The 24,228-nt window shown below is 36.9% G+C and overlaps 1 protein-coding gene across 1 annotated transcript in view; it reads right to left on the bottom strand.

Annotated features, from left to right (window-relative positions):
• CACNA1A (calcium voltage-gated channel subunit alpha1 A) overlaps positions 1-24,228 on the bottom strand; it is a 256,745-nt gene that overhangs the window by 161,026 nt on the left and 71,491 nt on the right. The window contains exons 4-6 of the mRNA XM_087709710.1: positions 4,930-5,021; positions 3,579-3,731; positions 1,534-1,721 (exon numbers count right to left, since the gene is read on the bottom strand). Of these exons, the coding sequence (XP_087565836.1) occupies positions 1,534-1,721; positions 3,579-3,731; positions 4,930-5,021 (433 nt within the window). The remainder of the gene's footprint in view (positions 1-1,533; positions 1,722-3,578; positions 3,732-4,929; positions 5,022-24,228) is intronic.

A 24,228-nucleotide genomic window follows, 5' to 3' on the forward strand; every position in this document is an offset into this window, starting at 1 on the left:
AGAGAATGAAAGTAGGATGTTTTCTAACACCACTGCTTTTTAATATACACATCAACTCTCTGATTAAAACCTTCAGAGAGTTGATATCAATGGACCTAAACTAGCCGATAGACACATCCTAATTTTATTTTATGATGAAGATGCAGTTCTTTTCTCCTTGACTTTTGTAAGCATAAAGCAGGCACTGAGAACCCTGGCATCCTACTATATGAGGAACAATTAATAATCATTGATCACATTTTAGTTTTTTTCTATCAAAAGACAAAAGCATAAGTAGACAATTGATTCCCATAATTACAAAAGGTCAAATTGGGACCAGATTGATAAATTTTATGCTGATTGCTTTTTAAGGGATGCTAACCCCACACTCAGCTATCAGATAACCAAATATCTTCACTGAGTTATACAACTCTGCAAACCATTGATCAGATATGTCATTTTATTGTCTTATTTTTTTCTTTTTCCCAATAATAAATTGTTGTGTCAAACTATTTCTCTTTTTACTGCAAAAGCTATTCAAACACTGCAATAAAGTTTTTTTTTGTCCTAAAATGGGTTTATTCATGGGAGTCATTCATTCTCCATCCAGATTTAGTTAGCCTTCCCTTGTCCCCATTCCCTGGTTCTTAAAACTTATATATAATATTGATTAGCTTGTTTTGCTGTATTCTGAAAGATTTCCCCATTAATGCCAGAATTCTCAGACAATTCAAATTATTTAGACTTTATTTAGAATTGGCTGCTGTATAGGTGCTTGTTGGTATTATATAACAAAATGTGCCCATGACCCTATGCTCTGCAGTCTATGCTTTGCAGTAGAAAATATTTTATGTTCAGAATTCAAGTGACTTTATTTTCTAATAAGAGCCCTATTTTATCAACTATACTGATGTTCATATATTCTTACAACTTTGCTCATAAGCATGTATGTTTATATTATCTAAAAGATCTGGAGAAAGCCTGTTTGGAATAACAGCAAGTAATGCTACGTTTAGAGTTAGTAAGGAACTTGAGGAAAAGAGATACATGTATGTCAATTTACTATATAGTTCACAGATGTAGAATAAGATTCTTTCACATCATGACTTGCAAGATATTAAAAATGCCTTCTCTCTATATCAAAACATGATAATTCTTCACCAATTTACCATAAGTCAATGTATCCATTATTTTCTCCAGAACTTCTCACTTTCTGAATTATAGCACCATTATGCAGCTTCTTTTACTAACCCTTAATATAGAGCAGTGGTAGTCAACCTGGTCCCTACCGCCCACTAGTGGGCGTTCCAGCTTTCATGGTGGGCGGTAGGGGTTTGCTTGTAACTCTGCTTCATAAATTTTATAAAGTAAAGTTACTTCCCTACTTTATAAATCACCATTACTGTGGAACCGGTGGGCGGTTAGAAAATTTTACTACTAACAGAGATACAAAAGTGGGCGGTAGGTATAAAAAGGTTGACTACCCCTGATATAGAGTATAACTTTCCAGTTCATGGCAAAAAAACTTTAGATAAAGCATAGTGCTAAACTCACATAATAGAGGAGGTTAGTCCACCCTTCCATGGTGATACACTGGAAGACAGTCAGCACAGCGAAGAGGATGTTATCAAACTGTGTGATCCCGTAGTTGGGTCCTTGCCAGTATTCTTTACACTCAGTCCCATTAGGGCAGAGGCGTGACGGTGATTCCTTCCCACATGGAGCTTCTTGCATGATTTCATCTGGGGAGGGAAGAAAAAGAGGGCCTCTAGTAGACTAGGGCAAGCAGATAAGCAACTGCAGGAGGCAGAAAAAATGGTGGTATCACTTGCCTTGTAACAGCACCGGCTGTTCTTCAAGAAGTCCCTTCCTCCAAAATTATGGCTCAGGGTACTCATACAGACACATTTTCCCCTCCATGCAGTGCTTTTTCAGATGCTGTACAGCCATATAGAAAAGCAGAAACCAGCATGGTTTGGATTTTAATTCTTTGCTCCTCCAAGGAAAGCACAGGGACTGCCCAGATGTGTTTTTCCAATGATACAGGCTACTTGCCTCCACAACTTAACACTGTTTCCCCCCTCAAGTCCGATGCTTCCTGACTTCTGATGGGCTACCCACCTTTGTTTTGCAGGCTGATGTAGTTAAGAAGCTTACTTGACTTGAAAAAAAAAAATCCTCTGTATTTAGGTAGTGGAGAGAAAGCAAGAGTGTTTTGTGAAACTTGCCTATAGGTGATCTGCAAATCTATTCTGCTTGGCACACTGGTAGTTATTAAGAACATAGGAAGCTGCCTTATATCAAACTCTGTACTATCTATTCTGATGGGCAGCAATTCTACAGATCAGGAAAAAATTGTGTCACAAGTTCCTTCCTTAGTATTTAATTTTGCCTTTTTTAATGCGATGGTAGTACAATATATATGTATCCTCAATTACAACTTAGTTGTTAATGTATATCAATCAATTTTTTTCAGTCCACAGTATATTCAAAGTTCATTAGGACTGTACAATACACACTTTGTGGTTTGATTCCAAAAAGTTACTTGAGAGTCTACAGAGGTTTAGATGAAGAACTCAAAGGATTTGTTGTGACACTATGCAGATCTAAGGTTCATTACTGTTAATAACAAAAATTGATTAAATATATACAGAATGCAAAGAGAAGTAACATAGAAATTGTCAAGAAATATTTAGTCCCAAAGGTGCTTTTTCAAAAGACAACTGGACTGTTGAGAACAAGCAAAGTCCAGTTGCTTTTTGAAAAAGCACCTTTGGGACAACCATGATCAGAGTGACTGAAAATCTCCAGACAAGAGATACTTAGATTCAATTTATAAAAGAAAGTATAGATTTATGGATTTGAATTGTATGCAGGGAGGAGCTCCCCTCTTTATTTGTTGCTGTGGCAACATGTAGATTAGGGTGCTTCTCCATAATATGGAGTGAATAATGTACCAAGTGTAAATAGACTATGGAAGCAAAGTTCAAGCTTCTCTTAGTTGCTCTAACCAACAAAACAATAGTAGGGATCAGTCTTTCTTAAAATGAGTTCACATGAAGAAAGTTTGAGATGCCCTGTTGTATGTTTCATTCATAATGCGATTTTTTCCTCTCTTAGCATGTTTTATGAATCCATCAGTTTTCTGGGATTAGTTTATACAGAAACAGAACTATGTTTTTCTAAAGCTAACTCTTTAGGGAATATTGTGTATAAATATACAAAGTGATTAACCACCCGGCCTATCTTTTGACTTACATTCCTCTTATGTAGCTTACATTTCAGAGTAAATATAACTGGTATATATTTCAACAAATATATTATTTGTTTTAACCATGATATGTTAAACAATCCATCATGGATGGATCCATCATATAGGCAAAAATCATGGTTTATAGTTGGCATCAAAAATTGTACTAAGCCAAAACCAAACAATTTGCATTATATCTTAGTACAACTTTATATTAACAGTTCATTTACATTTTAACAAAGATAACATTTGTCAATAGTTACCTTTTTCCATTTTTTAAAAAAAAATCAGCTCTACTAACTTTTTTGAATTGGGTAGCTGGTAGGAGAATAGAATGCTTTTTACGTACCTGTATGAATATCCTTGCAGGCGGTGTGAAATTTCCCCAAATAAAATTCTAACCCTATGATTGCAAAAATAAGGATTGCAAAAAATAGGAGGAGGCCAATTTGTAGCAGAGGTATCATGGCCTTCATTATGGATTTAAGGACAACTTGTAAACCTGCAACAAAAGACAAGAGCATCATCAGAGAATAGATTTAAAGCACACCCAGCAGCTAACGTTATTGGAGTTTTAACAGGATATAGAGAGAATTACACACTGCTCTCTACTTTGTTTATATTCTTTATCTTTCTTAACATGGCATGTGAGGCCTATAAACCTTAAAGCAGAAGAAAAAGGAAAGCTTTTCCATGTATAACCTGGAGTTATTGTCTCAATTCTTTTATTGATGAATGGTCAAGACTAATAATTTAAGATTTTAACAAAAGACCATAACAAGTAAGTAGCAGGCAGAAGTGTCAAAGCTTCCTATATTTCTAAATGTATTAGGACCTATTAAAGTCCATTTTGATAAGTATTTTATACTGGGATAATTTCTATCCATGCCCTTATTTCTAAGAGGCCACATTTCTAAGAGGTCACATCCATGCTTAGCCCCCTTATTTCCAAGAGGTCAGGGCTCCAAAGGCTAAGTAAAGTCAAGTATAGTGGACAGGAGTCCCCCAGCAAGTTCCAGGGCTGTTGGATAAACTGTGAAATAAAATAAAAAGACATTCTGGAAGAAAGGACTATCCATATTGTTGCCAAGTAAAACTCAAAACAAGGGTGTTTTTACCTTTATCAAGGAAATAGATTGGAGAATCAACACATTTTAGACACTTCTCTAACTATAGATAAATATAAATATATATGATTCAATGGCTTGAAAAGAAATGGAAATGAGTACTGCAGAATAATACTGCAGGGATTCCTTCACCTTTTTTACCTTTATAATTATATATTAATATATATAAAGTTTGGAGATATTACATACTTATATATACATAATGAACACTTTCGTCTGTATTCTGTTTTTTTCATATGGAGGAAAATGAGTATAGTGATAATACACTATTTTGTGCCTTCTAATCCTACTGTGTTTAATTGGGCTTGCTCTCAAAAAGAGGATTATTGCCTGAGACTCATAAAGACAGCACAGATACTTTGATTAGATAATGGATTCCATGCAAAGAGTTAACAAAGTAAAATATGGGCTTTCCAGTGGATGGTAAAAGAAGTAAGTAATCAAAAAGTTAAAAGACAAAATATAAGCTGTCTAAGTACTAATCTACATGAAATGGTAAACTGATTGTGTCAGAGCATGGTAATCCAAGATAGTTGCTGTTTAGTTGAAAGATATTAATTAAAAGCTACTCACTTGGGATTCCTGACACTAACTTTAGCGGCCGGAGTACACGAACTGCCCGCAAAGTTCGCAAGTCAAATTCAGTACCAACTGTTGACAAGATGCTGTAACATTTAAAAAAAGAGAAAAATGTTGATGCTGGAAATGTGAGCTATTTCCACAAACCAGACCAGGAAGAAATGTGGATTTTCCTATGATGATATCCATTATTTGCTTAGAAAGGATCCATGACGATCCAAAGTATGTTGAGATTTTCACATTCCCCATCGTTCTTCAAATTACTGATTTTGCTGTGGAAATCATTAATTTGTTAAGACTACTGTTCCTTGATTCTGTAATCTCAATGAAAAAGGATATTAACTTCTTCACTCCAGGACAGTATACATTTTCAAAATTTTACTTCCAATAAAATGGACTGTCTTATTCCAAATTTCTAGGGCATTGTTTCTCAAAACCGGAGTGGATACTGGAATGCTTGCCTTGGTTGCTTCCAGATGGACTTCTTCTAGGATGGCACTTACAAAAAAACCCTTAGTGGATGATCAAAGTTCTTGGTTTACAACATATAGGAAGAAGTAATTCCTTCTGATAAGCAAGACTCAAGGCATGGAGGAATTTATATTCTAGTCTTAGTATCCTGAAATTGTAAAGTCAGTGCCACTTTGCTGGAGAAATCTATTAGAAAATATAAGGCAGAAGCCAGGTCACCATGTTCTGTATCTCTGCAATTTCTGAGTTTTCTTCAGAGATGACTCTAGAAAAGAGTCTATTACCATGGTCTACTTGGAAAGTAACCAACAGATGGATAATGGTGGCCCAGTCAAATCTGTGGATAGGAATTTATTTATCATCATCATCATCATCACCACCACCACCATCAATTCTTGCAATAACACCAGCAGAACTGCAAAAAACAGAAGATATTTGGATATTGGATATTTAAGAAAATATTTGGTTGATACCTAGGGTGCTGGCAGCAACTGTATCAACCATCAGCGCCAGTCAGTGATATTTGTGACACATTTTTAAATGTTCAGTTGACTGAGTTTCATGTTTAATGAATAAAAGTTATAACAATTCCAATAAATAATTTTAATATCAATAATTGTTTCAGTATGGAGCTCTTGAACATAATGGCATTTACTATATTTAGTAAAACATAGCTTCACTGGGCCAATTAAAAAAAAACTTAGTGACCCTAAACTCAATTGTATTATACTAGACCAAACAAAAATAGTTCAATATTAAGTTTCCTCCCTGTCTAGGAAAATTCTCTTTTGTAAAAAGTAAGTGCCTATTCAAATATTGGCCACACTGAAAAGAATGCACAATTACTGGCAGTCCTGAGCATGCTTGGGGCTGGGAGCTGCAAGTTTGTTAGGCAAACAGCCAATGTATTCTCTGTTATGTGCCTGCTAACTCTCCTGTAGTCCCTTCCTCTCCAATCTCTCTCACGCACAATGGGGAATACACTGACTATTTGCCTAGCACACTTGAAGCTCCCATGCTGGTATTCACTGTGTATTTCCCATTGTGTGCCAACTTACTCTCTTGTAATCTCATCCTCTCCAATAATTATAAATGCAAACATTAATTCTCTTCTTGCTAATTATCCCAGAACCAGGGCAAACATTTCAAATCATAAGCACAGTTACAGTTTTGTGATTTCCCAGTTAGTGACTGAGATGCTGGTCCCAATTGTGACTGCTAAATGAGGACTATCTGCACATCTGTAGATTGCATTTTTTCACTATTTTTTAAAAGAGCAAACTGAAGCCAAGACATGTGTCCACAATGTTCTTCATTTAATCTTTTAACCCGTTTGAACATCTGGCCTCTCTTTTTCGATATAAGGTTCTAATCAGTGTTGGATGAAACTAGGTCCTTTTTTCCCCAGCCTATGAATTTATCCTATGAAATTAAGAATACTGTACAATGGTTTGCACATCCCCCTCAAAAAAATTAATCTGGGAAAGTAAAATATTCTTCTCTGACACCTGAAGTTTCATAAATGTTCCAAATAGTAACCTCCAAAGACATCAATATTATACCTGAAAGGTATAACCACTCACAAACTTTATTGATTTTAGCATCTAAGATTCATATTTATTAGTAAAAGCTAGCATATAATTTACAATATATAATCTACTTTATAATTTTGTCTGTATAGGATCTAAATTTCAGTATTCAGTAATCATTCATGCTAAACACAATAAGAGAAAGAAGAAGCTGGGTTTTCCATGCCTCTTAAATAAAAAGGGATCAGTAACACACAGTGATCACTTTGCTTTTAGGGAAGAATAAATTATTCTAATCCATGTTTTTAAATCCTACAGAAAAGAAAATGTTGAAACAATAAAAATAAATACTATAGTGTCAATACATTTTTCAAATATTTCTCCACAGAAAAACTGAATTCACCTTAACATTTTATACTGATAACATTTACTAATAATCTCAAATTCTCATATAATACTAATAAGTCTGCTTGATCAAATCTACCAAATTATATTTTGGACTTGGTCAGCAAGAGTGCAACATAATATTTTAACATCTGTATCAGTGGTGGATTCAAATTTTTTTACTACCAGTTCTGTGGGTATAGCTTGGTGGGTGCAGTGTGGCTTGGTGGCAATAGCTTGGTGGGCGTGGCAGGGGAAAGTTACTGCAAAATCCCCATTCCCTCCCAATCAGCTGGGACTCAAGAGGCAGAGAATAGATGTGGGTGGGGGCCAGTCAGAGGTGGTATTTACCAGTTCTCCGAGTGACTCAAAATTTCCACTACTGGTTCTCCAGAACTGGTCAGAACCTGCTGAATACCATCTCTGATCTGTATTAATTTATGATACAATCAATATAATTAATTCAATAAAATATTATTTCATGGCAATTGGACTTTTCCATTCTTTTAGAAAGAATTTACCTACTCACTAGAGACATGGTGCTCAAAGTTCAACATTGGTTATATGAAATAGTGAAACGTTATGCTGACTCTTTTTGATAGAAGCCATTTCATGTAATTATTATATTCTAGAAGACATTGTTTTTTTGTAGAAGCTTCTTTTTAAAATTATATACCATCAATTTGGAAAATAAGAGGAGGATTTCAGAAATGGGTATAGTAAAAAGACCTCCATAACCCCAGCATTAGACATTCGGCATCCCTTTAAAAACATATTTTTTTCTCTATTTGAACAATTTTATCATGAGACATCTCAATTGAAAGGTAATCAGAATTGTATCCTGCATTTCAGAGATGGGTGGCCAATATTTTTACTATTGGTTCGGGTGCATTCCCACGCTTCGACGTGACACTGCGCATGCACCGAAGCATCTGGGTGAGTGGGCGGAGCCTCCCACGGCCACTACTATCGCTTCAGCTGAACCAGGAGCAACCCCCAACTGCTGTATTTATTAAGCTGTATTTATTAATTTATATAGTAAATTCATTTTTCTTATTATTTAAAATAAAATGACCATATAATATGACATTTAAGTCTAGTCTTTATTAAACTAAAAGAAAAATTGTTTTCTTTCCTCTTGCAGCATCTTCACTGTATTTCAGATCTCAAAATGTCAGAGTGGGATGCCTTCTCTCATTAAAAATTTATTCCTTCATTGGTTATTTTGCTCCACCTATGGCCTACATTATTTAATGTTGTTTTTTTAACATTTTCTGAACCCATGACATATTCTGTTTTTCACACCATGCAGGTTTTTCTTTTACTAACCTTATTATTGTAAACTAATATTTACTAAATATTTTAGTTATACCAACCACCTTTACTCTCAATAGAAGCAATAGATTAACAAACCATTTTTGGAACTATTGGAGTACTCTAACCCATAAAAACTATTACTGTAGAACATCTTTAACTGTACACAACTTGTCCTCTTCAGAATCTTCTCTGATGCTGTGTTACTCCATCTCTAATGTCAGCATAGCATATGATCTGAAGACCAACCTACTTGCTGCTCTTTCTCCTCCTATGACAGCATTTCTGGGAATCTAAACTAATCTCTACTTTCATTTCTTATTAACAATACAAGTACAAACAGATTTGTTTGGCATCTGCATGGATAAATAATAGGTGAAGAGCCAGCAAAATGCTATGGTAGAGAGCAGTCTCATAACAGATAGCAAATATTACAACACTAGCGAAAGGTATACATATTAGAATAATCACATGCATATTTGCTCATTGTGTGAAGGCACAGCTATCTTTTTAAAAACGTAATTTCACTGTTGTTGTTTTTTTGTTAAACAATCTCACCTATTTTATCTCTTCCTCTTAAAATGGTTGCATATTAGAGGATAATGTTTAGGTTGAAATGAGGTCCTTAATTCTGAAAATAGAAAATATTGTTGATTGTTCCTAGGGTAATTAAAAGCTGACTCAGAAGGGCTCAACAAACAACTTCAGTTAAGGAATATTTATTCACTCTAGTCATGTGAATCACTAGAACTAACAGTCTTCTCCAACAAACAGGAAGTGTGAGAGATGGTGCTCGTGAGAAGGAGCTGGAGTGATGGACTCTAGTGAAGAAGCCATTTCCCAGATAGGAGGGAGAACATTCCAGAAAGAGGAGGGAGACAAGAGGCAACACAGCCTGGCGCTGGATAGAAGACAGAAGAAGAGGGTAAGAATAGCTACTCCCTAGAATCTCCGAGGGTATATCCATTGGAAGTAATAAGACTTTAGTCTAGCAAGATTCTGTCTGCTACCGTGATTCCTCAAAAATAAGAGAGAGTCTTATTTTCTTTTAACCCCAGAAATAAGCACTTGGCCTTATTATTTTTGAGGTGCAGGAGGTGGCGAGTGTGGGTGTTCACCTCATGGATGTTGCTGTGTTGCAATAAGGGCTTATTTTCAGGGGAGGGTTTATTTTAGTGCATGCTCTCAAAAGCCCAATTGGGCTTATTAACTGGGGAGGTCTTACTTTCGGGGAAACAGGGTACGTGTAAGAAAACAAAGGACTGAATTTGGGATGAACTGTATTCCACATCATTCTTGAGCCTAATAGGAAGGCAGAACATTCTCTATTTATGAAATAGATAAATGTTTCTATAATAAAATAGCACTTATGCTGAAATATCTATCACATTCTTTTATCATAAATGGAATGGAATTGGGTGGGAATTAGTTGCTAGTCCTAATCTGAAATGAATTCTTAGATTACACAATTTTGACCTTTCCCACTTTTCTGCCATAATGGGTAATGTAAAACGTCCAATCTAACTTAGTATAAGATCCATGATTTACATGGGTATTTTGGGGCTCATATATCAGGGATTTAAAAGCTGTACAATACATCTCAAAGTTGTTGCATATGACACAATACGTTTTTTTTATCTTCCTATGTTTATCTGTAGAGCAATATTCACCCTACAACAATATGTGGATGATACCCAGTCCAGGGTGCAGTGGGTGATGTGTGAACATTCTTTTGTAGTGCCTGGAGGCTGTGGAGACCTAAATGGGGAACAACAGACTTCAGCTGGATCCTGGTAAGAAGGAATGGCTATGGATAGGGGGGCCCTCTGCATTTGGGAATTTATCATCTTTGGCCTTGGAAGAGGTTGAGCTACTCCAGACAGACTCAATGTGTAATCAGTCGGTCCTCCTGGCCTCTCCTCCAAAAGTGGTAGCTGTGTCTAGTAGGACCTTTGGTCAACTTTATGTCATGTGCCAGTTACACACCTTCCTGGATAGGGAGGTCTTTCGCTCAATCATTCATACTCTAGTCATCTTTTGTTTGGACTATTGTAGTGCACTCTACACAGGGCTACATTTAAAAAGTATCTGGAAGTTTCAGTTGGTACTGAATGCAGCCATGAGAGCAATCTTGAGTGCCTAATTTCATAACCTTTTAAAAAAGTGATTCCATATAATTCTATATGCCAGTATTTAAAAACCAGATCAAAAATGTTGTTGATGAAAGGGCTATTATTTATAGTTTGGCAGATTGAAATTATGCAGTTCTCCTAATTATCTGAGATTTCTCCACTAATGACTTACAGAATCTTTCCAGATCATTCAATCCTTATGGTGTCAAAATAACACAAATAATGATAGATTTTCATAACTGCAGTAAGTACTGAAAGATGTTTTAAGCACACTTTAAGTTCCTAGTGGGAAAGTGGCTGAAACAATAACACATATTGTTCTCTCTCTCTCCCTGATTATTCATAAAATGTGTCTTTTCATGCAATATATAAGAACTATAAAGAATCATTGTTACTGACTTAGATGATTTTAAATGAATTAGGCAAATTAATAGAAGATATAACTGACTGTGAAGGAAACTTTTATGTGCCAAATGCTTCTTTGAATGCTAGGTGAAAAAGAGCTGGAGGAGATTTCTGCCTCAAGCCCTACTTGTGGCTTAAACATGGGCTTATGCAATACAATAGCAGAGTTGGAAGGGACCTTGAAGATCTTCTAGTCCAACCCATGCCTAGACAGGAAACCCTATACTGTTTCAGACAAATGGCTATCCAACATCTTCTTAAAGACTTCCAATGTTGGGGCATTCACAACTTCTGGAGGCAAGCTGTTCCACTGATTAATTGTTCTAACTATCAGGAACTTTTTCCTCAGTTCTAAGTTAGTTCTCTCCTTGATTAGTTTCCACCCATTGCTTCTTGTTCTACCCTCAGGTGCCTTGGAGAATAGTTTGACTCCCTCTTCTTTGTGGCAACCCCTGAGATATTGGAACACTGCTATCATGTCACTCCTAGTCCTTCTTTCTATTAAACTAGACATACCCAGTTCCTGCAACCGTTCTTCATTTGTTTTAGCCTCCAGTACCCGAATCATCTTTGTTGCTCTTCTCTGCACTCTTTCTAGAGTCTCCACATCTTTTTTACATCGTGGCGATCAAAACTGAATGCAGTATAAAAATTGGCCTTAACAAGGCATTATAAAGTGGCATTAACACTTCATGTGATCTTGATTCTATCTCTCTGTTTATGTAGCCTAGAACTGTGTGGGCTTTTTTGGCAGCTGCTGCACACTGCTGGCTCATATTTAAATGGTTGTCCACTAGGATTCCAAGATCCCTCTCACAGTTACTACTATTGAGCAAGGTACCACCTATACTGTACCTGTGCATTTCGTTTTTCTTGCCTAAATGTAGAACCTTACTCTTTTCACCATTGAATTTCATTTTATTAGATAGTGCCCAATGTTCAAGTTTGTCAAGATCCTTCTGTATTTTAAGCCTATCTTCTGGAGTATTGGCTATTCCTGCCAGCTTGGTGTCATCTGCAAATTTGATGAGTTCCCCATTTATTCCCTCATCCAAATCATTGATGAAGATGGGAACCACATCAACTCTTTTCCAGTCCTCTGGTAGTTCCCTGTGCTCCAGGATCTATGAAAGATATAGTTCAGTGGTTCTGAGATCTCGTCTGCCAGTTCCTTCAGAACCCTGGGGTATAATACATCCGGTCCTGGTGATTTGAACTTGTCTAGGGTAGACAGGTGTTCACTTACCATTTTCTTCCCTATTTCAACTTGTGTTCCTAATCTGATTTTTGTGGTGCTGTTTTTGATAGGTTGGACTGTTTTTTCCCTTTGTGTAAAGACAGATGCAAAAAATGAGTCCAAGACTCTAGTTTGACTTTGTTCTACTACTTGGGTTTGCATAATGTTGAATTCCAATATTGCATGGTCACTTGCCCCTAGGGTTCCTGTGGCTTCAACACCTTCTATCATTTCCTCTCTGTTAGTGAGAATTAAGTCCAATATGGCTGATCCACTTGTTCCCTTCTCTACTTTTTGGGGAAACAAAGTTGTCTGCAAGGTTTGTTAGGAATCTGTTGGATCTTCCACTTGGTGCAGAGTTTGTTTCCCAGTTGATGTCAGGGTAGTTAAAATCCCCCATTACTATTGTGGTGTGCTTCCTACATACCTTAGTTAGCTGACTAGCAAAAAGTTCAGCTACTTCCTCTGCTTGGTTGGGTGGCCTGTAGTATAGACCTATGGCAATGTCATCCCCCCCCCTTAATATTGACCCAAATGCATTCAAGATAGTTCTCATTGTTGTGCTCTATTTCTGTAGAGATGTAGTTATTTCTTATATATAGTGCAACTCCACCTCCTCTTTTATTTGGTCTATTTCTTTTAAATAATTTAAATCCTTCTAGCTGTATGTTCCATTTGTGGATTTCATACCACCAGGTTTCTGAAATGGCAACAATATCTTATCTGCCCTCATTTACTTGAATTTCTCATTCACCCAGTTTATTCCTCATACTCTGTGCATTGGTGTTTTTAATTGACCCTGTGTTTACTGTCTACATAACCTGTGTTATGCCTGACTGTCCCTATTTTCTTGCCACTCGTATGATTCATGCACATGGTATGGTCTCACTATTAAATGCTTGGTTTTGCTTGACAGCAGGAGTGATAATCTTACTCGCACAAACATCTATGTTACATGCACTGATAACTCTATGAGTTTTAGATTGCTGGGGACAGAAATGTTCTGTATCAATTAATTCTCTGTCCCCGTTGTTCAGTTTAAATGTTTATCCAGAAAATCTTTGAATTTAATGCCAAGTAACTCAGTCTCTTTCTTGGATGGGTGCAAACCATCTCTTTTGTACAGTTTTTCATTGGATCAGCTGCAGACATCATGATTAATAAAACCAAAGCTTTCCCTTTTACACCACTCCTTAATCGACGCATTAAACTCTGCTAAACGTTGGCTCTTCCCTTTTTGTTCCTTATATACTGGTAAAACCTCTGAAAACATAAGCCTACAACCTATACTACTAAGTTCATACCCCAAACTCTGGAAATCATTCTGCACAGAAAGTACATTTTTTTGGGACAGATCATTTGTGCCAAGATGTATAATAGCATCAACGTCACAATCCTTACTTGCATTCTTGACTATCTTAAGAATACGCCTCTTGTCTCTGCTGGCAGTAGCACCTGGCAGACACCTGACCTCTTTTAAAACCTCCATATCCTTTCCTAAATGTACATCCCTTATGATTGAATCACCAACTAGAAGGTGACTTCTCTTTTTGGATACCTTGCTCTTCTTGGGCGACTGATGTGCAATACCTGGTTCCCCATTTCGCCTTTCCGAAGTAAGTTCTTCATTTTGGACCATGATCCCCTGCTTATTTGAGTCATCATTATCACAACTATCTTGACCTGTCTCCTTAGTGTCCCCATTAAGGTCAGCAAGGGCACTATATCTGTTATGCTGGGTCACAGCAAAAGCTTTGTGTTTATGGTTCACAGCTCTCACCCTGCCAGATCCCATGGTTGTCCAGACTGCTCTTCTCCTGCGGGATCTTTGGGGTAGAGGGGGATGATAGCGTGGCATCTCCATAGAGTGGAATGGCCAAATTGGACACCTAATTTCTGCTTGGAGAGCACACATTAGAGATTCTGGATAGGTAATCTGTCTATGTAGACTAGTAATTTGTTTACAAAGGGGATAGTATCCAAATTGGAAAAGAGTACTGTGAAAGACGGGTGCAAAACAGCTACTACATTGAACTAAGCCAGTCATTTTGAAATAAAATAAAATCACAATCTCAAGCGCACTAACCTAGAATGTATTATTACTATTTTGATTTATAGCTTTTTCAAAGATATATTAATTTTCATTGTAGGAATCAGAAGATTAGATGAACTTTGGCTCTAAGCTTCCTTTATGTACTCAGGTTATCAGTATTTTGGGAATGCATGCTATTTGTGCATTACTGCATATTTCCTTCAATTTTTATGTTTTCTGAACGGCAATTTCCTGTCTTTCTGTTTCTTCTTATTTTTTCTATGGCAACATTTAAAACTCCAGAGTAATAATGCTGCAATCATTCCTCAAACTTTGTATGGACTGAATTGCCAGGTTCTTGCCTGTAATTCCAGCATACAAAATGAGTACCATAGAGTACTTGGGGGAAAAAAAGACATTTAATAGTCAGCTATTTGGCATGGATCTGGAGGAAAAGGGGGAAACTGATTTTGTACTTCAATTCTTTTATCCCTTTCCAATCAGTGAACAGCAGTCTTTTTTAAAAATAGGATGTAATTATTGCATAGGGGAAGAGAATTGCAATATAACACCCAATCAGTGACAGATCAATATATAAGAAAAATGTTTATTGTGCTTCCAAGTATAAGTATTCTATATGCTTGAAGAAGTGGGGCTGGATGCAGTCTCTATTGCCACTCTGGATACATTATTTTTCCACTAGTTTGACTCACTGATTATGTAGCATCAAGTTATTTTTGTCTGCTAGCGACCACAAAGCTAGATTTTTTTTTCTTGATAATCTGTCCCTAACCTGGTTTTTCAGGTCTTCCAACATTGCCCCTTTGCCAATGTAACAGTCCATCTACCTTGCTGCTGGTCATTTTCTTTTCCTCTTTCCTTCCACCTTTCCCTGGATTAGAGTCTTTTCCAGAGAGTTAAATATTTGTATGATGTGCCCAAAATAAGATAATTTGAGTCTGGTCCTTTGAGCCTCAAGTGAGAACTCTGGATTGATTTGCTAAATGATACATCAAGTTGCTTTCTTGGCCATTCATGTTATTCTGAAGCATCTTCTCTAACACCGAAGTTCAAACTCTTCCTAGCTTGCTTCTTAAGTCCAACTTGTGCTTACATAGAATGTCACAGATAATATAGCGGTTTGCACCATTTTGATCTTGGGTTGTCACAGTATTTGAATCTTTCCCAAGGACCATAGCTGCTTTACCAAGTGCTCATCTGTGGCATATTTCTTGACTGCATGTGGATGGTTGATCTTAAAAGACAGAAATTATCCACCACTTTGATATCTTGACTGCTAGTTGTTTTACCCAGTGTGATTAGTTTGGTTTTCTTTATATTTAAGTTTAGTCCTATTTTTACTTTTCTCCTTCATTTTTATTACTAGAGTTTGCAAATTCTTTGCATTTTCATCTGCCAGGGTAATGTTATCAGCACAGAGCAGGTTATTGACGTTTCTTCCTCCAATTTTAAAACCACATTAATCCTCTTGCAATCCAGGTTTCCCCCATATATATTCAGGATGTAATTCAAACAAATAAGGGGAGAATAGATAGTCTTGTCACACTCCTTTGCCAATCTGGAGCCAGCTTCTTTCACCATGTTCTGTCTGTTCTATGGCTTTCTGACCTGTATATATATATATTTCTGAGCTTATTCCACAGCTTAATGTGATCAACCCAATCAAAGGCCTTTCTATGGTCAATGACGCACACTGTGATTTCTTTAGTTATTCTTTGGCTTTGTCAATAATCCAGTGTGTATCAACAATAATTTGTTCCTCAGACTTTCCTATAGCCAGCTTGAATGTCTGGAACATCATTTTCCACACAGAGCTCTAATCTGCATTGGATGATTGGAAACACTGTTTCATTAGTATGTGAAATTAAAGATATTGTATGATAGATTGTACATTCTGTTGTACAGTCTCCTGATTTTGGAATTATAATGTAGACTGACATTTTCCAATCTGTTGGCCACTGTGCCATTCTCCAGATTTGCTGGCATAGCTTGGTTAAAACCTTTACTGCTGATTCTACTTCTTTTGCTTGCCATGTTTCAAATAGATATTGATAGTTCCTATAGCTTTCCAACTTGGTAATAACTACAGTACTGATTGATCTTCTAAAACTAGAGGTTTTTGTAAGTATGGAATATTTGCTAAGGTACCTTGGATGTTGACCTTTGTACTGCACAATATTCTCACCCCTTTTCTCTCATCTAATAAGGCCAATGAATTTATCCAAGAACAATAGTCCCTAACTTAACATTTCTCCCATATTTTGATTACAACTCCTGTTGTTATGAACACACATCTGAAAGGTACTTATTGAAGATGGAAGAATGTGTACAAGGTGTCAAGGAACAGGTGGACAGATTAAGGAATGGGTAAAAGAAAGGTAGTTGCATTCTTAGTGCAGCTTTTTTGTTGCTGATATTGATGTTGCTGTATTGTGATAAATGTGGCATTTCATGGAAACTAAACTAAACCAAAACAACCAATCTTTGATTTGAAAAGTTTCTCAACTAGGCATTGTCAAAGACATAGAAAGAAAAAAGAGAAAAGAAATGGAGATGAGATATAAATACGAGCAGCTGCAGTGACAAACACTGAGTATTTTGATACTTAATATAAATTTCTGTTTTTGGATTCAACAGGTGATGGGAGGCCAACACATTCCATACTGTCCTGAAAAGTTGTAGGAACACATGAAGGAAATACTATGTCTCAAAATATGAACGTTCCAAGTTTTTGAATCTGTTCTATCCAAATATTTTGAGTGGTATATTGGTACATTTGAATGGACAAAGCAGCTGTAAGTACTTCTTTCTTCTTTAATATTATAAAGTTAGTATCAGTAGCTCCTTCTGAAGTGAGAGGATTGCGAAAACTGGGAGTCAAAATCCCAAACTGAGAGAGAAAACCTCAATTGATAAGTACCAGATACTCCATTCATTCATTGTTGCCTTACGCCACAATTTCATGTTTTTCAGCAACATAACTTAACAGCTACTTTGCACAGAATTCTGTTACAACTGCTTAATCTAAGCAGTAAATATTGCATATATACAGAAATATATACACATACCCATTCTGGGATGCACTGCACCCCAAGCTACTCCTATTTTTCTGGCACATTGATAAATAATTCTAGCCCTGGTAGTATAAATGCAAATTAAACAGCAGTTTATTTGCTACTCAAGTCACCTATCTCATTCTAGTTAAAGGTTAAGCTGGTCCTGTTCCCAAGAAATGGTTACATTTGTCAATGGTAATCTAAAATATTCCCAAGAAAACTGCTGGGACTAGGCTCTTGTCAGAAAGCAGAGTCAGGAGAAAACCCATTTACTATGCATAGAGAGATATAAAAGATTATATAGTAGTGCCTATCTGTATTATTCTGCATACAAACTTTGCCCACTGAGAAAAAAGTTAGGCTAGTAATATGATATATATATATATATATATATATATATATATATATATATATATATATATATATATATATATATATATATATATATATATATATATATATATATATATATATATATATATATATATATGAGATTCATAAATCAAGGTGTCATTCTCTGCAGTCCTGACTTTTTATTTATTTTTAATGACACATTTATCAACAACATGGAAGCTATAGATACTTTTAAATATTATCATCAAGAGTATATTTATAGTAAGAATGGTGTTAAACAGCCTGGCCTGAAAAAAACGTGGGTGTGATAACTGTCACCTTCCTTTTAACAAGAAGCAAAAAGGTGGCAAGCATAATTCCTTTAATGGATATCCATACCAAAGCAGCACTGGCTTACTGTATATTGAAGCAGAGTAGCAGACTAAACATATACACAAAGTCACATACAGAAATATATGACACATACCCATTCTGGGGTGCACTGCACCCCAAGCTAGTCCTATTTTTCTGGCACATTGACAGATAATTCAAGCCCTGGTAGTACAAATGCAAATTAAATAACAGTTTATTTGCTACTCAAAGCACTTATTTCATTCTAGTTAAAGGTTAGGCTGATCCTGTTCCCAAGAAATTGTTGTATTTCTCAATAGTAATCATAGCTTTTCATCCCAAAGACTTTATACACACACAAAGCAAACACAAAGTGATAATATATTTAATGTTATTGCATATTGCAAGTACTGTTACTGATAAAACTGCATTGGAGATACATCATCGTCAAAATAAAACATTCTTAGCATAATAAGCAGAAAAGATCATCAGATCTTTTTCAGGAGAATAGTCGTAAATATACAGAATAATCCTAAGTCCTAAATACACTTACCTGGAATTAATGTATCACTGAAACTAATAGGAACAGAACATGGATATGAGAGTCTCACGCCCGATTGCAAGCCTGGTGAAAGGTAAAAATTCCTTGCTCTCACAATTCTCCTAGAGCTACATATATAAAATCTGGGGCATTTGAAATAGAGGATCATATTTGCAAAGGAAAGATACAACATGTAAGTCTGAGGTGATTTTCCTACCTCCAGCACTTGATTATTTAGCATTTAGGTCAACCCTGATCTTTGATCATCAATATGAGCTTGTTGCTTAAGAACTGGTTCTTTATAAATCAGTGGTGGGTTTCAAATTTTTTTAGAACCTCTTCTGTAGGTGTGGCCTGCTTTGTGGGAGTGGTTTGCTGGCCATGTGACTGGGTGGGAATGGCTTGCCAGCCATGTGACTGGGTGGGCATGGCCAACTTGTAAAATGTGGTGAAACTCACTTAACAACACTCTTGCTTAGCAACCAAAATGTTGGCTCAGAAACTCTGGCATTTGAAGCACTTGAGTCTTAAAGCTGTCAAGTTACAAGACTCTTGCACCCCTAACCCTTTAGAAAAAAAAACCCAGGGGTGTTAAAACTTGACAGCTTTAAGACTTGTGGACTTCAACTCCCAGAATTTCTCCTCCAGTCATGTTGGCTCAGGAACTCCGGCATTGAAATGTGCAAGTCTTAAAGCTGTCAAGTTACAAGACCCTTGCACCCCTAACCCTTTAGAAAAAAGCACTAGGGCTGTTCAAACTTGACAGCTTTAAGACTTGTGGACTTCAACTCCCAGAATTCCTCCTCTCATTCTTCATCTTGATAATGTGCAGATGGGCAGGGGGAGGGAGCTGGAACCGGTTCTAAATGGCACTGTAGATTTGTGGAACCTCTTCTATAGAAGAAGTTAGAACTTGCAGGAACCCCCCCCCCCCCGTTATAAATGCAACAGAAAAAAAACTACTGTTATCTTGTTGCTCAAGTTTTGATATTTTTAAAAATGGGAGTAAGTGTATGTGTATGTTGTGGGGGGGGGGGAGAGGTCCTTTAAGTCCTTCCAGTCTTAAAACAAAACTGATGCAGATGATCACAACCCCTCTCAAACTCTCTTGGTCATCTGATCCATTCCATCATACAAGCTCTCAGTTTTGCCAGCCATTGTAGAAAATAATTTAAGCAAATCAAGATTATCATTTTTTGTTCCTTCCTCTTAAAAGGTGAATAGAAGGACACTTCGATCCTCACAATGGAAGAATGGCTGCAAAAATTGATGGAGTTAGCAGAGATGACTAAACTGACTGTTTTGATAAAAGAAAAAATATATATAAGTACTTTTGTTTCTACTTGGAAACCGCTTCTGGACTTTGTGCTTGAGGTGGAAAAAAATAAAACTTTGATTTTGGGTTTTATTGATTAGATAGATTTGTTGATATAGAAATGGCTAGTTTATACTACTATATAAAAGTTGATGGCTAGTTTATACTACTATATAAAAGTTGATGTTGGATATTACTATCTTATTATACTACTCCAAAGGGAATTAGAAGTCAGTGCCTTTTCTTTCTTTTTCCCTTCTTTTCTGCACTCTTCCCTTCCTCTTTCCCTACAATATTTTTCTTATTTGTTTTTGTATTTTATTTTTGTGTTCATGCCCAGTCTATATGAAATGAAATAAAAACAAGGAAATGAGCTTTTGGAATTTTTTCCAAACCCTTAATTGTAATGTTACCCTGAGTAAAATACAATAGAATAGAACAGAACAGAACAGAATTCTTTATTAGTCAAGTCTGATTGGACACACCAGGTATTTGTCTTTGGTGCATATGCTCGCAGTGTACATAAAAGGGAAAAAAGGAAAAAGAAAAAAATATATTCTTCAAGAATCTTAAGATACAACACTTAGTGATAGTCATAAGTTACTAATAAGCAATCACATCATACTAGGAAACAAACAGAACAATATAAATCGTAAAAATAGAAGCAACATGGTTATAGTCATAAGTGGGAGGAGATAGTTAATAGGAAGGCTGAGAAGAATAATAGTAATACAGTCTTAGTAAATAGTTTTGACAGTGTTGTGAGAATTAGTTGTTTAGCAGAGTGATGGCATGTCCTTGTGTCTAGTTGTTCTGGTGTGCAGTGCCTATAGAGTTGTTTTGAGGGTAGAGGTTGAAACAATTTATGTCCAAGATGTGAGGGGTCAGCCCTGTTTTTACAGGTACTCAATGGAAGGCAGGTTGGTAGCAATTGTTTTTTCTGCAGTTCTAATTATCTGTCTGTGTCTGTCTTGTTTGGTTGCAGAGCCAAACCGGACAATTATAGAGGTGCCGATGAGAGACTCAATAATTCCTCTGTAGAACTGAATCAGCAGCTCCTTGGGCAGTTTGAGCTTCCTTAGTGGCGCAGAAAGAATATTCTTTGTTGTGTTTTTTTTATGACAATTTTGATGTTAGGTGTCCATTTAAAGTCTGGAAATATGATAGAACCTGGAAACTTGAAGGTCTCTGCTGTTCATACTGTGTTGTCTAGTATTATAAGAGGTAGTAACATAGGAGGGTTTCTCCTAAAATCTACCACCATTTCTATGTTTTTGAGTGTGTTTAGTTCAAGATTGTTCCACAAGGCTAGTTGTTCAGCCTCCCATCTGTATGCAGATTCGTTGTTGTCTCGAATGAGACCAATCACTGTTGTATCATCTGTAAACTTTAATACTTTAACAGAGGGATCTTTTGAGATGGAGTCATTGTGTACAAAGAGAAGTGGAGACAGCACACAGCCCTGGGGGCCCCCCTGTGCTAATTGTACAGGTATCTGATGTGATTTTGCCCAGCTTCACCTCTTACTTCCTGTCTGTTAGGAAGCTTATGATTCATTTACAAGTGTGGTCAGGTACAGCTAGTTGATCTAGTTTAATTAGAATATCTGGAATGATGGTATTGAATGCTGAGCTGAAGTCTATAAGGACCACCCTTGCATAGGTCTTTGGAGATTTAAGATGTTGTAGGATGTAGTGCACAGTCATATTAACAGCATCATCTGTCAATCTATTTGCTTAGTAGGCAAATTGCAAGGGGTCTAACAGCAGATCCGTGATGGTTTTCTGGTGGGCCAGCACTAACCTTTCAAAGGTTTTGATAACTACAGATGTTAGAGGGACCGGTCTGAAGTCATTCATTTCCTTGATGGAGGGTTTCTTTGGCATTGGGATGATAGTAGAGCATTTGAAGCAAGAAGGAACATAGTACATCTCTAGTGATTCATTAAAGATGCGGGTGAAGGTGGGGGCCAGTTGGTCAGCACAGGCTTTTAAGCAAGAAGGAGTTATCTTGTCTGGGCCTGGTGCTTTTCCTGCCTTTTGCCTGTGAAATAGATCTTGCACCTTGTTTTCTGTAATCACCAGAGGTACAATGGGATGGGGTTAATTGTAGGTGGCTTGGCTGTTGTTGGTGTGTCTGAGACGGGGATTGTGGAGATAGGTGGCAGTAGTTTTCTCTCAAACCTACAGTAAAACACATTCAGGTCATCTGCCAGTTGTTGATTTCTTTCAGCATGGGAAGGAGGTTTGATTTAACTGGTTTTCCACATGTTTGCTGGTTCATTTGTTGAGAACTGACTCCTTAGCTTTCCAGAGTAGCTACTTTTTGCTGCTCTGATTTCCCTTGTTAATACGTTTCTGGCCTGATTGTACAGCATTCTATTGCCTTTTCTGTAGGCTTTGTCTTTCGTACGACATAGCTGCTTAGGATTAGCTGTGAACCAATGTTTATTGTTACTGTATATTCACAGGTTTCTGGTTGACACACATCAGGGGTGGGTTCTGGCAGCTACTACTGCCGGTTTGCTCATGGGCGCTTCGTGCAGGCGTGCTTGATGCGCACTGTGTGTGCATGCACAGTACAATAAAAAATGTTCTGCGCATGTGCAGAAGCCAAAAATAAGCCAGGAGAACTGGTTCGGGGGCATGGCAGGCCTGGGCCACTGTTGGTTCCAGTACCCAGACCGCTAGACCAGTACGGTTCAGCCGAACCAGTCCGAACCGGTAGGAACCCACTACTGGCACACGTAGGTCTTCATAAAAATTGACATATGATGTTACAGTATCTCCAGAGGTATCTTCAAAAACATTCCAATCAGTGCAGTCTATGCAAGCCTGTAGCTTTAGCTTTGCCTCCTCAGTCCAAGTCCTCACTGATTTAATTGTTGGTTTCATGGTTTTAAGTCTTTGTCTGTAAACAGGTACAAGGTGAATCAAGCAATGATCAGAGCATCCCACAGCTGCTTGTGGTAAACACGGATAACCATTTTTTAATGTTGTGCCAGAAAAAAAGGTGGGTTTAAGAATGGATGTATAGTAGAGGAGTGGGTTCCTGCCAGTTCTAACCTCTTCTATAGAAGAGGTTCCACAAATCTACAGTGCCGTTTAGAAACAGTTCCAGCTCTCTCCCCCTGCCCGACTGCACATTATCAAGATGAAGAGCGAGAGGAGGAATTCTGGGAGTTGACATCCACAAATCTTAAAGCTGTCAAGTTTGACCACCCCTGTTTTTTTTTTTTTTTGTAAAGGGTTAGGGGTGTAAGAGTCTTGTAACTTGATAGCTTTAAGACTTGTGTGCTTCAAATGCCAGTTTCTGAGCCAACATTTTGGTTGCTAAGCAAGAGCGTTGTTAAGTGAGTTTCACCACATTTTACAAGTTGGCCACGCCCACCATCACATGGCTGGCAAACCACTCCTACCCAGTCACATGGCTGGCAAGCCACTCCCACAAAGCAGGCCACACCTACAGAAGAGGTTCTAAAAAATTTTGAAACCCACCACTGGTATAGTATTTTTACCCACTCTTCTGCTACCACCCATTACCCAGAGATGCACTAGGAGAATGTTTTTCCAAGTATTTTATCTGCAGGTCCTGGCCAAACCAGGTTTTTCAGTTGGCTTTTTGTGGTTTTTTTGCTAGCTTCTCCTATCACACCAAATTTAGTCACATTATTCAGAGAAATGACCTGCTGAAATTATATAGTTTCTTCTAACATTCTGTTAAGTTGGAAAAAATAAAATCAATCTCTCTCCCTCCCTCCCTCCCCCCTTCTACACACACAAACACACACACACACACACACACACAAAAGTATATATATTATAATTAATTTGAGCATGATTTATTGAGGGATTCTCAAACTTTGTGATGTGACAAAGATAATGATAGAATCTTGAAACTTAAAATAAAATAAAAAATAAAATAAAAATAAAACAATGGAAATAAGTCAATCAAATTTAAAATATTTTATAAGGGAAGATAGACTTGCTTAGTTTTATATAATCCCTGAAAGCTGGCTTTATTTTTGAGAAAGTTACTGTAATTTCTCAATTTATCTTTAATTTAAATCAATATTTCCTCTTTATAGCATCAAGTATAGAAAACTGTCCTCCATACAAATAGGATGTTGAAAATAGAATTTGAAGGCTTGTAGCTTTATTTAATTTTTTTCA

This window comes from Thamnophis sirtalis, unplaced genomic scaffold, assembly GCF_051295495.1.
Source record: "Thamnophis sirtalis isolate CommonGarterSnake01/CBP01778 unplaced genomic scaffold, rThaSir2_p1.2 scaffold_3, whole genome shotgun sequence".
Classification (NCBI taxonomy): Eukaryota; Metazoa; Chordata; class Lepidosauria; order Squamata; family Natricidae; genus Thamnophis; species Thamnophis sirtalis.